This window comes from Castor canadensis, chromosome 7, assembly GCF_047511655.1.
Source record: "Castor canadensis chromosome 7, mCasCan1.hap1v2, whole genome shotgun sequence".
Taxonomy (NCBI): Eukaryota; Metazoa; Chordata; class Mammalia; order Rodentia; family Castoridae; genus Castor; species Castor canadensis.
The window spans coordinates 63822166-63840232 of record NC_133392.1 but is presented as its reverse complement, the minus strand read 5'-3'; the positions used below and the strand labels follow the sequence as shown (position 1 = coordinate 63840232).

The window sequence follows — 18067 nt, the reverse complement described above, 5'->3', positions numbered from 1 at the left end:
GGTGACTCATGCCTGTAATCCTAGCTACTTGGGAGGCTGAGATCCAGAGGACTCAAGGTTCCAGGCCAGCGGGACAAATAGTTCAAGAGACCCCATATCCAAAATAACCAAAGCAAAATAGACTGGAGGTGTAGCTCAAGTGGTAGAGTGCCTGCTTTGCAAACCCCAGTCCCACCAAAAAAAAAAAAAAAGTTACTAAGCTCTGAATTTCAGATGCTTCATCTGCAAAATGAAGTGAATTAAATAACACAAAGTACCCAGGTCACAGAAGGTATTTAAGAAATAGAACTACTTTTTATATGGTTCTTCTGGTTCTACTAAAAAAGGAACAATAAAGATTTTTAAATGACTGTAGAATATCATTTTAACTTGAGAATTTCTTAACTTGGGACTAGACCTACATAGGAAGAGCCAAGGTAATAAAGGAATAAGTACATTGATTACTTTTGGTGTTTGTTTTTATATGGTAGCGCCGAGGCAGCCAATGACGTCAATGCATCTATGGTCAATCTCTATGATTCCTTAAATTTTTGAAATTTTATTAGTTCAACATCTTTACAATTTTAAGAGTTGTAAGACAATGTGGCACATCACAAATTACACCTGTATTATTCCTATTGGGGGAAATTCTAAGAAAAGTGCTAATTGTTATCCTCTAAGAGTGGTACAAAGTTAGTACTAACTGCAGGGCAAGGGATGGAGTATCCTACTTTCTGGAAGGTCAGGTTGTTGGAAGAATATACACTTGGAAGCCCTGAGATCACCAATGAGGACACCTGTCCTGCCACTTTACCGTGAATGAGTTAAAAGTTTGTCAAACCGTAGTCTTTTTATACATAAATGGGTTTACTTAAAATGGATTACATCTTGGGCTGGTGGAGTGGCTCAAGTGATAAGCATCTGCCTAGTAAGCATGAAGCCCTGAGTTCAATCCCCTCCCCGCCCCCAAAAAAAAACAGTAAAATGGATTATATCTCAAAATTAGTGTTCTCAGAATTACATGAGAAAATAAAAATATATATACATAAACTTGCCCAATAATAAGTATTCCATAAATGTGTACTTCTTTGGTCCTCTGAGTGCTTTCAATCATGTGGTTTTGATTACATGTTTAAAGTTTTATTTGCTTATTTCTTAATCATGAAGGCCATATAAAGGAAACCAAAGATTTAATCCCTGTCAAGCTGTTCAGAAGTCTTCAGCACATTTACAAAATGACTCAGTCCATTATTAAGAAGACTCAACCCTTCACAAATCATCTTGCTTAAGAAAGTTGGTATAGAACAGTCATACACAACTATGTTAAAGTGGCAAGTGCAAAGGTGATCTATTTAAAGTTTGAGTGCTTGCTCTAGGTCAAAAATGCAGCAAAGCAGCTGGCAGATATGAATGATTGTCTTACAGAAACTTGGTCATCCATGTTAAGGGACAAAAATCTTCTCTTATAAATAGCAATGAGAAGGATCACCAAAAAAAAATTTTTTAAACCTAAATATTAGAAACGTACATTATCCCCCGACAAGTAAAGGGCACTGAATGGGTATGATTAAAACAGCAATTCTTAGAAAAAAAGATAACTCTAGGCACTTTCACCCACAAATATGTTTAAAAATACAAATTACATCACAAACTAGTTTTGAGCACTTAAGATCAAAAGCAAAGAAAAAGCTAAATATAAGTGCTGGTGATCTAAAATGAGACACTATTACTTCAGGCCAAAGAGGGCTAAATTAAATTCAAGTATGTTTAATCTCTTTAAAATTTCTTCTTGGTACATGAATACATATTATTATCTTATAGGTACATACCATAATTGCACTTAACTAGTAAAGTTTAAGGGTTGAAACAAAGTAATTTCCCCAGGAAACATGATTTATGCAATCATGTAGCAATAGTGCACCCTTTCACACAGTATTTTTGTAACATTCTTTTATTTATGTTTCAGAAATAATCCAGGCTGGTGAATCAATCCAGGTTTTGACGATTTCCACAGACTGTTCAGAGAAGCACCGAGCAGACTGAATGTGACAACACTTCACAGTTCTAAATGCAACTGTCATTTGCCTGCCAACTGATAATGTGCACTATGCCCTTTTCAAGGAGTTCCTATCACAAGAACCACCACAGAAGTGACACCTTTTGATGCATTTAGATACTGAACACTCTATGGATAAGGTCCAAGAACAGTCTTCTTTACTCATTTCTGCTCCATTGTAGAAATAAGAACAACTCCATTGAATACTATGAAGGCATTTTTTCCAACACCAATAAAATAATTCACCATAAATATTTCTCACCTATAAGAAATCAATTTGAAGCAAACCCATACTGACAGAAAATGAATCTGGTCAGTCAGACATACAGCTTATTCTCCTTCATTACAGGACTAGCACCTGTCATTCATTCTCCGTTTGGCTCTGAATCTTCTGAAAAACCAATTCCATGCTGTCATCTGACTGCTCAAGAACTGCAAAGCTTCTCTGCTGCCCAATTCTAATGTCCTCTTCCGGACTTTCAAGGCCTTCATCACTTGACCCAAACTACCTCACTAAGCTTAGCTCCTGTCACACCCACCGGGACTGTTTCTTCCTCACTGCATCTAGAGTATTGTCCTTCCTTCTTCCTTCATCTGTCCTCCCAAGTCCCACTTCCCATATGAAGCGGCTTTCTACCATTCCTACCTACAATGACAGCTTTCGTTCTCTACATTCTTTTTATGAAATCAGTATGTATTACAGCTCTTTAACTTGAAACTTCTTAAAATATTTAAAAATTTCTCTGCAGCAGCAGTTTTCACTTTTGTTTCTCCAGGATACATAGAAAAATAAAACGCACATATATGACATACCCCAACAGACCCCATGTGTGTACCTGGGATTGCTCACAATTCCCAACCAGAATAAGCTATAATTTCACTAACTTCTCTTCCACTAAAGAAAATAATGAAAAGCAAAAGATTACGCTGTAATTTAGTGAGTTTTTTTTAAAATAGTAAGCAGGAATGAGAGAGATATTATTATATATGTGACTTTGAATATGCTCAATTTTTTTAACCCTGCCCACTGCCACCTCCTGGCTAGTTTTTATTTATTTTTTGGTGGGACTGGGGTTTGAGCTCAGGGCTTCGCACTTGCAAAGCAGGTGCTCTACCACTTGAGCCACACTGTCAGTCTATTTTGTTCTAGTTATTTTGGAGATTGGGGGTCTTGCAAACTATTTGCCCATGCTGGCCTCAAACCACAATCCTCCCAATCTCAGTCTCCCGAGTAGCTAGGACTACAGGTGTGAGTCACCAGCTCTGATTTATTTTCTTAATTTTTTAAATTTATTTTCTTAAAGCAATGCATTAATAAACTTTGGCACTTCATTAATGTAAACTATTAATGAATTACTTATAATACATCTCACAAGTGAGCATTCATTGTACACTGATAAGTACTGCTATTCTATTTAGCACTGAACATGCTAGACAAAGAGAAGACAATCAATAAATACTCAATTAGCCAATAAGTATGTCTAGCCCATTAATCAATCAATTACACATAAATTATAATTACTACTGCAGTTGGCTGTTGATGATAATGACAATGATACAAAATATAAACATAAGTACTGGATCTGACTCTCCACTGACAGTCTCTAAAGGAACAAATGACTTCTCATGGGTGAGTGTCAGTAGAATTTCAATAGTACAGCATGGCTGTTGCTCTTCTGAAGTTCATGACCATCTTGGTAATTTCTGTGGTAATCATCATGCAACTGTAGACCTCCTGTGCAATGGTGTGGCCATTACTGCAATCTTGGGTAGATTCAGTAAGTTGTGAACTTTATCTGCCAGTGGAGACAGAGATCAGATAACTTCTGCTCCACCACAAGAAAGCCTCCCTGTGACAAAGCAAATCTTGTTCTATATTAAAATAGTTCTCTTTTACAACAAGGATTCTTTTGAACACTACAAGTCCCTCATCAACAATTACAGTTCAAATACAGGTTGAATATCCCTTATCTAAAATGGTTGGGATTAGAAATGCTTCAGATTTTAAAGTCTTCAGATTTTGGAGGGATTTTTTTTTTTGGAACTAGGATTAGGGATGCTCAATCTGTGTTATCATTTTTAACTGATATTAAGTCCACTTTCCAATATGCTTATAATTGCCAGTCACACAAATAGTCCATGATTTGATTTTGAGACCCCAAATCCTGAAAATGTTATAGCCTTCCCTGAAAAAAATCTTTATTTATTTATTTATTTATTTATTTATTTATTTTTGATGGTACTGGGGTTTGAATTCAAGGCCTTGAGCTTGCCAAGCAAGTACTCCACCACTTGAGCCACACCTCCAGCCCCAAATCTTTAAAAATTTATGGAATGGCTGAGGTATAAATCCATCCACAGGCCAAAAATCCCCAGTTTTCTCCAGCCATGAAAATCTAACATTCTAGGAGACTCATCTAAAAATAAGTTTCTAAAACTTATTTTCTTCCTTAGTGCTCCCTAAGCAGTCACTATTTAGAAATCCTTGTGAAAGTAGACTACAAAGGAAGCTTAGGTCAGTCATGCCCTGGAAACTTCTAAACATCAACCAAACAGCTCAAAAGAATGTTCTCCTCAACAATTCCAAGGATGTCATTAATTGCCTCCATCTGTTTCCCTCTCTGTCCCTTCCTCCTCCACGTCAAGGGATCTACTATTTTCTGCTTTAATTATATCCTAAAGAAAAGCAAAAACCAAACCAAACAAACAGAAAAAACCAAACTCATGAAGAACCAGCATGTTTTAAATTGTAGAATATTTATTTGCCTCCAAATTTGGTTGACAACCACAGCCATTGTATTTAAAATAAACTGCTCAGTAAAGTTTTCAGATGGTCCTAACACACCGTTTTTTTTTTTCCTGATTCCCCATGGAAACCAAAGTTTTTGCCCCATGGTACAATAAAGATTCAAACCTCCAATTCGTTTCATCCGTTGATTACCCTTACATAAACCAACTGCTTCATTGAAAGTTACGAAACAATGATTTTCTAATTCTTGTCATTCCTTCCACATTTAGTGGTTAGAATTCTCCTCATCAACTAGGGTCATTAGGTTACTCTGAAATAAAGTTTATACGGGAAAGGCAGGATAAATGCTTAATTCTTTCTTTTAAATTACCAATAAGCAAGTTGGGTGCTGGTGGCTTACACTTGTAATTCTGGCTACTTGGGAAGCAGAGATCAGGAGGATCACAGTTTGAAGCCAGCTGGGCAAATAGTTTATGAGACCCTATTTTGAAAATAGCCAACACAAAACAGGGTTGGTGGAGTGGCTCAAGTGGGAGAGCATCTGTCTAGCAAGTATGAGGCCCTGAGTTCAAACTCCAGTACCATTTCAAAAAAAAAAAAAAAGACCAATTACCAGTGTAAGGGGTTGGTGCCCACTTACCACCAATCAGTGAAGTTTTGTTTTGTTTTAGTTACAGACTTTTTTGAAGATCTTATCACAACTAGGGAATATTCCTCTTCTATTTTTCTAAGTCCTCAAGGAAGCCTGTAAGATGACATAGCATATTTCAAGGGAATAGCTCTAGGAATGAGCAAAAATGAGTTTCCTGGAAAATCCACTTACCAATCCAATAATATTCATAAACGAGGATGTCAGAATTCAAAGAAACTTTTTGAAAGGTCATCTAGTCCAACTACCCACCTGATATTGAAAATCCCTGAAGTCTCATCATGCTCTATACTTTCCAGGGGGTTAAGGACAATGTGATACAAGCTCGAGCTATGTTGTTTGATTGTTTGTTTGTTTGTTTGAGACAGGGTATCCTTGTGTAGCCCAGGCTGGTCTTGAACTCCTGGGCTCAAGAGACCTTCCTACTTCAGCTTCCCAAGTAGCTGGGCCTACAAGCATGCACCACTTCACCTGGCTTAAAGCTATGCTTTTAATGTAAGATAAATGCAAGTTTAACCATATGTTCAATGACAGCAAAGTATTCCTCTTAATATTATTATGCCAATTGGTTGGCACATAAACAAAGCAGACTCATACTAAAGGTGAAAGAAACCATGGAGGTCATTAAGTCCAATGAATGTTAAGACCAAAAAAAGATACATGAAACAGGCTGTACAAAAACAGAGATGCTTCTGGGACCTTATTCCCTGACACATGAATTAAAAGAAACGTAGTTCTATAAAAGCACCCACCCAAGGAAGTTAAAAAGAAGAAATGAATGAGTGAAATTTTTGTATCTGCTCCATGAAAATATGAGAATACAAGCGATATCAAAACAGTGGAACACTTTTAGCTTTACTCAAAATTGTCATATCTACCATACATACAGAAAATTACATTATATATATATATAACATGTATAATATAATGAATGAATGAATAATTATAAAACCATCCATGTAACTCATCACTTACATCAGGAAATAGAGGAGATGTGGTTCAAGGGTAGAGTGCCTCCTTTGTAAGCACCTTTGCAAGCATGAAGCCCTGAATTCAAACCCCAGTTCCACCAAAAAAAAAAAAAAAGTGATACATATATCACATTGGAGAGGCTGGAGATGTGGCAAGTGGTATAGCACCTGCCTAGCAAGCTTGAGGTTCTGGGTTCAAACACCAGTACCAAAAATGGAAGGAAGGAAGGAAGGAAAAATCCCCATGTATGAATATTGTATTGCAGGTATGGCTTGAGTGGTAGAGCAACTGAGTTCAAACCCCAGTCCCACTCTACCCCCCCAAAAAAGAAAGAAATAGAAGGTTACCACTTAAGAATCCCCTGTGTAGCTCTGAGTACAAATGTCTTCCTCCCAAAGACACCACTACCTTGACTTTGGTGACCACTGTCTCCTTACTCATCTTTATCTTTTACCACATAACAAGGCATTCCTAAGCAACAGTTCATGTCTGCATGCTTTAAACTTTAAATAAATTGACTATTCTATCTATGTATCTATTACTAACTTCCTTCAATCATTTTTTATTTAAAATTATTTTTGAGATTTATTTATTCCTTTCTTAAAAATTAAGATAAAATTCATGTAAGACTTAGCCATTTGTTTGGTTTTTTCCAGGACTAGAGTTTGAACTCAGGGCTTCACACTTGCTAGGCAGGTACTCTATCTCTTGAGCCATACCTCCAAGCCCTAGAATTACCCATTTTAAAGTGAAATTTCTTTTTAATACTGATTAATATTGCAAATTATGACTATACTATGATTACTTTTATCCACTGCACTATAGATAGGACATTGGGGTCATCATGAGCAATACTTACATAAATACTTTTAGATGTCTAAAGACAGACCTAGGAATGAAACTGTCTATCTTTCTACATTTGGAAGCAGCCAAACTGCTTTCCAAAGTGGCTATACCAATTTACATTTCCAACAGCAACAGAGTTACAGTTGCTTGTTCCATATCCTTATAAAAACCAGTATCATCAGGCTTCTTAATTTAGGAATTTACAATAATTTCACCTTCCCTGGTAACTAATGAGATAGTGTACCCTTCATAGGCTTGTTGGTCATCTGATTTCATCTTTTGAAGTGCCTGTTCAAATCCTTGGAGAGGGTGGGTATTTTGTTTTGTTTTTCTTTTTTTGTTTAAGCAGCCTTATCCCTTTTTGAGGGGAAAACAGGGGTCTCTTGCATCCATCTTTACTTTTATTAAGGATTTGCTTAAAATGTTTGATACCAATGACTAAAATCATGTTGAAAGACAAAAACTTAACATTTCAATTGTGAGCATAACTTTTATATTTAAAAACTAAAAGGTGGACTACAGGCATGGCCCAAGTGGTAGAGTGCCTGTCTAGCAAGCGCAAAGCCCTGAGTTCAAACCCCAATGCTGCCAAAGAAAGAAAAACCCAACAACAACTAAAAGAAACAAAAGTCTGATTCATAACCTAGGCTACATAATGAGACCCTGTCTCATAAATAAATAAATACACATATACATGCCTCAAAATAAATATATACATACATAAATACATTAAAAAATAGTCTGATTCAGAAGCGTTTTTTAAAAAAAAGTTATTCCTAGAATTGGTTACTTTTCTTTTTCATGAGGCAATTATTCTGTTTATCAAGAGAATATTTTAATTACTCACTTAATAAATGCAGGTGGCATATCTCTCTTCAAAATCTGATCCTCAGTGGTTTGAACGGTCTCTTTTCCAACCTACAAGAAAAATAATAATAAGTCAAATATATATGCTCAGACTTTTATAAACTATTACTTAAGCATATTTGAAACATACTTTTTGATATAATCCTTTTTTGAAATTTGTGGATTCAAAGAAAATTTCCAGATTTTTTAAATTATTAAGATGCTCCCATACTATGTTTCCACAATGCACTTAGATAACAATATGGAGTGCAAACATAAGGCTCTGTTTCCTTATGTTTCCTTCCTTATGAAGGTATCACTGAGAATAGCAAGAGATAGCCAGGAGTCATGGTACATGCCTATAATCCCAACACTTAGGAAACTGAGGCCAGCTTGGAGTTTTGAGACCCTGTGTCCAAAGGCAAAAAAAAAAAAAAGAAAAAGAAAGAGAGAGAGAGTACACAGTGAGAGAAGAAGAGAAAAATCACAAAGAATATGAGTATATGTTTAACTGAAAACTGCTACATCTCTACAAGGTTAGGTGAAATACATGAATCAAGCTAGGTAGACTAAAATGTCTATGCAAAAAAATTAGAAGTTATTAGAACTGAGAAAAATATATGAACCAATTATGACTCTGACACTAGAAACCAAACATGAAACTCTGCAACTGCATTAATAATCCAAAAAAATTGAAATTAAAATGTTTCCTGTAATTACAGAGCAACTTAAAAGACACACTATGAAAAATACCGAATGCAACAGTGCAATCGTTTTACACCCCACAGGTGGCAATGTGAACAAGAATACTGTGGAAAATCATTTGCTAGTGTGTATCAGGAAACATTAAAAATGTCAAACCTAGGAATTCCACTTTTGAGAATATACCCTATAAGCACCAATAACAAAATTCACAAATGTATTCACTGTGTTAGTTATAAAAGAACACTTTTGAAATAAATTATCCAACAAAGTAGAAGAGTTAAAATTAAAATATACCTTTAGATTGATTATTGTGGGGGCCACTAAAATTATTATAACGACTCAGTGCTATGGGAAAATGCTTTAGACATTATATTTCATTTACTAGGAACATAAATAGCAAACACACTATCACTACAACAAACAAAAAATTCATATATATATCAAAAAACATGAAAGAACATAAAGCAAATGTTAATAGAGGATGTATTAATGCTTAAGAAATTTTGATGAATTTGAATTACTTTAGATCTACATTTCCTATTTTTTAATTTTCTGAAATGTGAATATATAATTTTTATAATTTAGTGCTGGGGACACAGCTCAGTGGTACAGTCTTTGCCTAGCATGCATGAGGCCCTGGGTTCAATTCCCAGCACAAAAACAACTAACTAAATAAAAATCACATCTAGCTTTTATAATTTAAAAAGTAATACTGAAATGTTATTCTATGTCATTAGGTATGATTATTTCCTACTTAAAATTTTAGTAATTAGCCAGGTGCTAGTGGCTCACTCCTGTAATCCTAGCTACTTGGGGGCTGAGATCAGGAGGATTCACAGTTGAAAGCCAGCCCAGGCAAATAGCTTCAGAGATCCCTATCTTTAATATAACAAGAGCAAAAAGGACTGGAGGGTGGCTCAAGCAGTACAGATCTGCCTAGCAAGCATGAAGTCAAGTTAAAACCCCAGTCCCACCAAAATAAATAAATAAAAATTATCCATCATTTATATAAAACTTCAAAGTAGTAATGGCCAAATTTTTTTAAATTATCATCCCCAGTACCACAAAAAAAGTTAAAAATTATCAAATTAATTAAATCACATTTTATTACAGAAGTCTGTGAAATTGTTTAAACCCAGATTGGAAAGTCTCTCAGTCCTGTTTAGCCATTTAATTTTTTATTTGAGTTTAAAGGGAAAAAATGCAGTAAGAAAAATTCTGAAGTGCAATAAATCTAGTAAAGAAAATAACACAATAAGCTATTCAAGGAGTACAAGTGAGGCATAAATCAGTGAATACAAGTTTTTTCTCTCAAGTTAATAGCTCAGAAAAAGCAACACACATACTACTATGTAATAGCCAGTGCTTTTGCAGACAATAGACTGTCTGTATCATAATAAATGCCTTTCAAATCAGCAGCTGGTTCTCTAGAGTTTCTCAAACATGACAGAATATTTCCAGATGTATTGTTCACTGTATTTTCCAGCTAAAACCAACCATTCAAAAAGCTGTGGGCCATGATTTCATGAAGTAAAAGATAGGCTCAGTCACGAAGTCACTGGTTCATACTAAATATAATGGGCCTAGAAGGACATTTGCATTTAAGACACATGGAGACTTCTTTCTTGATATATGGAGAATAGGGGGACAGAGACACTGAGAACAGGGAGGGAGAAAGGGGATAAATCCTCTTAAACCTCCTTTAGAAAGTAGTTGGTTATTCAGTGTTACTGAATGTTTATTGAGCACAACTCCATGTATACTGCTGTACCTACTGAGGATACAGCAGAAAATAAAAACAAGTTTCCTAGCGCTGGAGGTGTGGCTCAAGTAGTAGAGTGCCTGCCTGGAAAGCACAAAGCCCTGAGTTCAAACTCCAGTGCTACCAAAAGTAAGAACAATTTCCTGCCCTTGTAGAACTTATTTTCTACTAGGGGTAGACAGAGTACACATGGAAATAGACAAATAACATGATAATATAATTCCAGAAAATGACAATGCTATGAAGAGTATGGGATGAAAATAGAAGGAACCTACTGGAGAAAGAGTGGACAAAGCAGTCTTCCCAGAGAAAGAACATCAGAACTGAGAGAGACCTTGAAGCTAGAGAAGGGCTGGGAAAGAACAATTTGGAGAGAGTAGGAAGAAAAAAGCCCTAACACAGGAGAGACAGGCTGTAGTTAAGGAACCTGAGGGGGACCAATGAGGCTGAAGCTGAGGAAGGCTCAAAGGGTGATGTGGTGATGAGGTTGGGGAAGAAGGCAAGGGAGAGCTCAGACGGAGCCTTTCAGACCACGCTGAGGAATTGATTTGGAATCCTTTCTTAGTAGCATATGAAGCAGGAGTCCTAAACAAAAGATTGATATGATCATATGATCTCATTTCCTTTTTTTTTTTTTTTTGGCCATACCGGCTTTTGAACTCGAGCAAGCACTCTTGCCTTTTGGCTTTTATTTTGGGGAAAGGGTCTTGGGTTTTATGCCAGGGCCAGGCTGGACTTTGATCCTCTTATTTATGCTTCTGGCATAGTGGGATAACAGGTGCATGCTACTGCACCCAGTTTTTTATTGGCTGAGACAGGCCTTACTAACTTTTTGCCTGGGTGGCCTTAAACCTCAAACTGTGATCTTCCCAATCTTTGCCTCCTGAGCAACTAGAATTACAGGTTTCTTGTTAAAAGACCATTTTGCCTATTATGTAGAGAACTTAGGGGAAAGCAGAGGAACTAGTTAGGAGGCTAGGAGAGAGATAGATAGGAAAATGGAAATGGAGACAGCAGAATTATGATATATTTTGGGGTAAGAACTATTAATTAGGACTTGCTCTTGGACTGAGTGAAGTAGGAAGTGAGTAGAAAGAGGTGAAGAAAAATTAAAAGTGACTTCTAAGTCAACTAATGAACTGTTTTCAAAGGCTACCATGCCTGGAAAGCTAATATACAGCAAAGATTTAAGATTAAAAATAAAACACTCATGACCACACCAGGCAAACAATTAAATTGGTTTTGCAAATAAAAAATACTGCAACCAGAATAAAGGCTAAAAAAATTGTATTTAATTATTTTGTGCCTCTTTGCAAGGCCTCTTTTGCCTCTTTGGATGAAAGAAAACTGGATAATAATAAACGTTCACTCAAGAGCTACTTATTTAGAAGCTATTTTTAAGTATTGAAATGAAGGACATAAAATTTGATTTTGTTGCTGGCAGAGTGGCTCAAGTGGTAGAGCGCCTGCCTAGCAAGCATGAGGTCCTGAGTTCAAACCCCAGTACCACCAAAAAAAATAATAAATAAATAAATTTGATTTTGTTATCCTAAGCTGCATTCATACAGCCAGTCTGATTCTTAATACACTCAACCTAGAATTAGATTACATGTAATGAATGGTGCGATTTTTAAGGTTCAACACATATAATAAACCTTGTTTCCAGAACGAATGCATTTTTACTTGGGGAATTGTTCTTTGACAGTACTGTCCAATAGCATTTGCTTTATTATGGAAATATTCTATTTAATTTGTCTTGCCCAATACAGTGGTCATTATCCACATGTGACTACTGAGTACTTGAAATGTAGCTGATGCAAATCACGATCTGAATTTTTACTTTTACTTAATTTTAATTGACACATGTGGCTACCATATTGCACAACTCAGATCCATGGGAACTTCATTGGTTCCTAAAACTATTCTGGTTTCCAGACTCTTCCTTCTTCTAATTCATATTCTTCATAGTTACTAGATCAACCTTTTTTTAATGCCTTTGCTATATGGTCTCTTCACAAAGAAAGGAGGTAGGCCTGGAACAAAAGATGTTGCCAAATGAAGAAGGAATGGATCACACAGCCCAACCAGAAAGAAGAGCACAGATGAGGGCTCAGTCGGATGTGTCTGAGTACATGGTTTACTGGACAAGAAAGACAGGCTGGAGCTGCTTTGGCAAAGGAAATGAGGTTGAAAGGAAAGTTCAGTGTGCCTGGGAAAGGCTTTGTATGCTAAGTGAAGGCAGAGAGGATTATGTTACCTTGACCTCCCCATTTATTGAAAAGCTGTCATCTTCTGCTTCAGATCTTGCCAATTCAGTGTTCTATCACAGAAGCATTAGATCAAAACTTCCAAAGAAACCAGTTTCTAAAGATACACAGGGCCAAAAAGATATTTCCTAATTTCTTTACCAGTGAACAACTGGTAAAGCCTGTCTAGGAAAACCAAAAACAAAGCTTCAGAGTTTTGAAGCTACCAACCAAGAGATGACAGGAAATAGATTTCCTCCTCTCTCCCCACACCATCAAAACAGAAACAGTTTCTATAGAACCCATGCTTTCCAAATAAAAATACAGTAGAAAAAACAATTATGAAAGCAATCAATTTGCAAAATACTGTGTGTTAACTGGCAGAAATCTGCATGACTTGTAGGAAAATATTATTCCTGGAAGTCAAAGTCAGCTTAGTATCATAAAGTAGGTATATGATTCCCAACAGAGGCTACAACTTTGCAAACAAACAGGTCAGTAATAATCTCAACAAATGTGTCTCAAACTCATGCAGCACCAGGTCATCAAAACACTTGGCCTAAAGGCCAAAGTTTGTAATCCTAGCTACTCAAGAGCCAGAGATCAGGAGGATGGCAGTTAGAGAACAGCCCAGGCAAAAAGTTCACGAGACCCTATCTCAACTAATAAGCGAGGCATGATGGGGAGCAAGCATGGAATCTCAGCTATGGGGAGGCATAGGCAGAGGAATGCAGTCTCAAGCTGCAAATACAAGAACTTGTCTGAAAAATAACTGAGGCACAAAAGGGGCCTGGAGGCATGACTAAAGTAGACCCTGAGTTCAAACCCCAGTACTGCCAAAAATAGATAAATAATTTTTTTAAGTAAGTAAAATTATCTTTCAGGTTGGGGATATAGCTCAATGGTAGAGTCCTTGCGTAGCATTAGCATGTGTGAAGCCCTGGGTTTGATGGGTTTTGATCCCCTACAGAAGAAAAAAAAGGAGGGGGGTACTACATAGCAAGGCCATCCCCCCCCAAAAAAAAGAAAAGAAAAGAAAAACTAACAACAACAAAAATACTCTTTCAGAATAATCTACAATAAAAACAGGTTATCACTTCCAAATTTTGTTCTATTGCTGAGAGAAATTCAAATCTATTGTTTCTATTCACTGCTAAGATTATTTCTCTTATTTTCTTCTTCAGAGAATGGCCTTTAGCTCTAGAGGCCTGATTTCATTCAATCCAATAAACAGGCACTCGATGCCAACTATGTGTCCATGAGGTGGTGGGAAGAGAATGAGACAAGAAATAAAACATCCTCAGACATATAAGCTGACATAATGGTAGTGAATAAGAAAGAGACCTGGGGCCATTTTCAAGGGACTTGGCAGGAAGCCCTGTTTCTTTTGAAGAGCTCTTACTATGTTCAATAGTTAATTTAAATATCTTTTGTTCAACATGTGACTTTAGTTCAAAATTCTATGTAAGAGGGCTTTTGTCTCTGCTGTTGTTATTATTACTCCTTTATTCACAATCTACTTAATTTGGTTTAAAAATATAGAGAGATTTGGTTTCTTTCCAGTTTAAAAAAAAAAAAAAATTGGGCTGGCCAAGTTACTACCTAGTTAAAAAAATATGTCAATGTAGATGTCTCCCTCAGCTAGACTAAATGTAAGAAAATGGTAAGACAAAACACAGCAGGGAGGACTTGTGTTTCCAATTTGTACAGTGTAAGTGGTAAGTACAGAGCTTTACATGAAAAGGTGGCAGGGTGCCAGGGGCACGATGGCACAGACCCGTCATCCCAGCACTCAGGAGGCTGAGGCAGGAGGATGGAGAGTTTGAGGCCAGCCTGAGCTACTCCAAGAAACCCTCAAAACAAAATAAAACAGAAAGGTGGCAGGGAGATGTTCTTAATATATGTAGACAAGAGGCTCTTAACGTATTTAGAGAGGATACATGTGATGAAAATGTAAGCCTTTACAGTACCACAGTTTATGATGTCAATTAGTAGTGACCAATCAGTTGTAACCAGACATAGGAATGTGCACCCATTTGCCATTTACTTACTTTGGCTCAAATCAGTGTCTTATGGCCTACGTGTTAGGCAGATCAATCCATTCTACTAAATAGCCATTCTGATATGCAGCTGTAATCCAGTCCCAGGCCATTCAAGGATAATAATGTATGTGACCTACCATCAGCTTTGTTTTCCTGTAATGTCAATCTATCCAGCCCTTTGCTGATGCCCTCTGTGTATCATTCACAACTGGCCAGCCAGTCAGGTGTTTACAAGCCCATACATCCAGAAACTAGGACTCTAATCCACTCTGATTTCCAACTCTGGCATTCCATGAATCAAGTACTTACTGAGTACTTCCTATAGGGTAGGTACTGTGTATGTCACTGTGGAATAAGGATACAAAAGTAAGACTGTTCTTGCCCTTCACAGACAAGTTCTTAAACAAGTAATTGTAATACGTGCAACAGAGTTATATCCAAGTTTCAGCTCTTCATAGATGAAGTACAGAGGAAAATAAACTAGGAAGGCTGAGTGAGAAATCTCCATGAGTAATGGGATCTGAGGTAAAAAGAAGGCTTTCTAGTTAGTAGGACAGCATCCCAGAAAGCATTGCCACTTCAGGGAACACAGGTCCACATGGCGGGAACATAGGTCCACATGGTGGGAACATATGCATTGGGTGTGGAAAGGATAGGAAGATGTAGGAAGAAGGGATCACATCATGGAGAGCATTATCTTTTTTGTTTTTTTCTTTTTGGCAGCACTGGAGTTTGAACTCAGGACCTCAGGCTTGGTAGGCAGGCGCTCTACCATTTGAGACATACCCCCAACCCTCTAAGCAACGGGAAATTATTTAATGAGTCTAAGGAAGGGACATTGTTAGGTTTACATTTCAAACGGAAAAATTCAGCAGCAAGAATGGAACAGAGTGAAGAAAGTTAAGAAGAGTTCATCTTGGAGTTCATTTACTTGACCAACAAATAACTTATGTAACATACAGTACACCAAGTATTATAGACAGCAATGCGGAAAATATACCCAGACCCTGCCCTCATGAAGCTTAGAGATTAACAAGATGAACTGAGCCAGGTGCCGGTGGCTCACGCCTATAATCGTAGCTACTCAGGAGGCAGAGATCAGGAGGGTCGTGTTTGAAGCCAGCCCGGGCAAATAGTTCATGAGACCTTATCTTGGTAATACCTAACACAGAAAGGGCTGGTGGAATGGTAGGCCCTGAGTTCAAGCCCCCATACTGAAAAAAAAAGATGAACTGAAATAGCCTCAGTGTGGATGGGGTAAGATGGAAGATGAAAAGCTACATCTGCATGACACTCCATGTGGACAATGAAAAGAAATTTATTAGGATGACTCTCTAGCTCCTGGCTCAAGGGACTGGATCAGTAACACAAAAAGGAAGTCAGATCTTAGAGGGAAAGGAATTAGCACTGAGGTATTCAGATGGAGATGTCTAATAAGCAAATGATTTGATGGTTCCTCAATTCACTTACCTCAGTTGGAGAAATGGACTTGAAAGTAAAAATCAGGTGGTTCTAGAAGCCGTAGACAATAAATTAAATCAAGATCCCACAACAAGCTGGTGAAAATTGCTGAGAAGAAAATGTTTGTGATTGGGACAAAGGGAACAGTGGAAGAATGTCACAAAAGGAAAAAGAATAGAGTTTCAAGAACAGTCAATAGTGTCAACTGCCAGAGAGAAGTCAATGGTTTTTAGTATATTCACAGTTGTGCAACCATCACACCACACAATCAATTTTTGAACATTTTTAAGACCTCAAAAAGTAACTGTTATCAGCATTATCCGCCACTTTTAACCTCCCAAGCCTTCCTCACTCCCAACCAGCCTTAAACCACCATTAACCTCCTACCTATCTAGACAGATTTGCCAATTCTGGATATTTGATATAAATGCAATCACACAATATGCCCTCTTCAGTTACTGGCTTCTTTCATATTATAGTATGTATCAGCACTTTGTTTTTTATTCCCAAATAGTATTTCATTGTCTGTCCTTTCATCAGCTGATGGACAACTGAATTGTTTTCACTGTTTTGCCACTGTGAACATGCTGCTATGGACATTAGAATGCAAGGTCTTGTAAAGAATGTTTTCATTCCTCAAGGTTATATACCTAGGTGTTGAATTCCTGGGTCATATGGTGCTATGGTTTGGATGTGGTATGTCCCCAGTTTTGGTTGTTTTTTTGTTTTTGTTTTTGTTTTTGTTTTTTTTGCAGTACTGGGGTTTGAACTCAGGGCCTACACCTTGAGTTACTCCACCAGCCCTTTTTTGTGAAGGGTTTTTTCGAGATAGAATCTTGGAACTATTTGCCCGGGCCTGGCTTCAAACCACAATCCTCCTGATCTCTGCCTCCTGAGTAGCTAGGATTACAGGCATGGGCCGCCAGCACCCGGCTATCCCCAGTTCTATGTGTTAGAAGCTTGCTCCCCAGCCTGGCAGTGAGAGATTTGCATGGAATCTTTTTCTTTGATGCTGGAAATTGGATATCGGGCCTCACACATGCTGAGCAGGAATGGAATGTTTAAGAGGTAAGGCCTAGAGGAAGGTCACTGGGTCACTGGGGGCACTGCCCTCTGAAGAGAATACTGGTCACCTGGAGTAAGTTCTCTGTAGAGCAAAGAACAAAGTACAAAGCCTGAGCCTAAAGCTGTGGGTGGTGTTGCATCCTATAATCCTAGCACTTGGGACTGGAGGAGAGAAGGTTCCAGGCCAGCCTGAGCTACATATGGGTTATAAACCAATCTCTGCTACATAGTGAGCCTTGTCTCAAAAATAAATTAACTAAATTAAATAACTAAAAGCATGAGCTTGACCCTTGAGTCTCTTTCTCTTTCTGTATTGAAATATTATCTCTTTCTCCTACTGAACTGCCATGAGGTCCTCCCCAGAGGCCTCAAAACCTGTGAGCTAAATAAACCTCATTGTCTTCATAAATTGTCTCCCTCAGGTATTTCATTATAGCAACACAAAGCTGACATGCATGAATATAGTTAAATGCTTAACTGTTTAAGGAAACACCACACTATTTTCCAAAGAGGCTATACCATTTAACACTCCCACTAGTAATGTACATGGGTTCCAATTTCTCCACATTCTCAGCAACCCTCGTGATTATCTCATCCCAGGGAAGTGGTATCTCATTGCATATCCCTGATGGCTAATGACTGAACATTTTTTAGAGCTTTGCCATTTGGATATCTTCTTTGGAACGAAC

The 18067-nt window shown here is 37.4% G+C and overlaps 1 protein-coding gene across 2 annotated transcripts in view; it reads right to left on the bottom strand.

The window, feature by feature from the left end:
• Window positions 1-18067, bottom strand: part of Vcl (vinculin) — a 110370-nt gene that overhangs the window by 67763 nt on the left and 24540 nt on the right. For both annotated transcript variants that reach the window (XM_074079207.1, XM_074079209.1), the window contains exon 2: window positions 8099-8169. In XM_074079207.1, the coding sequence (XP_073935308.1) occupies window positions 8099-8169 (71 nt within the window). The remainder of the gene's footprint in view (window positions 1-8098; window positions 8170-18067) is intronic.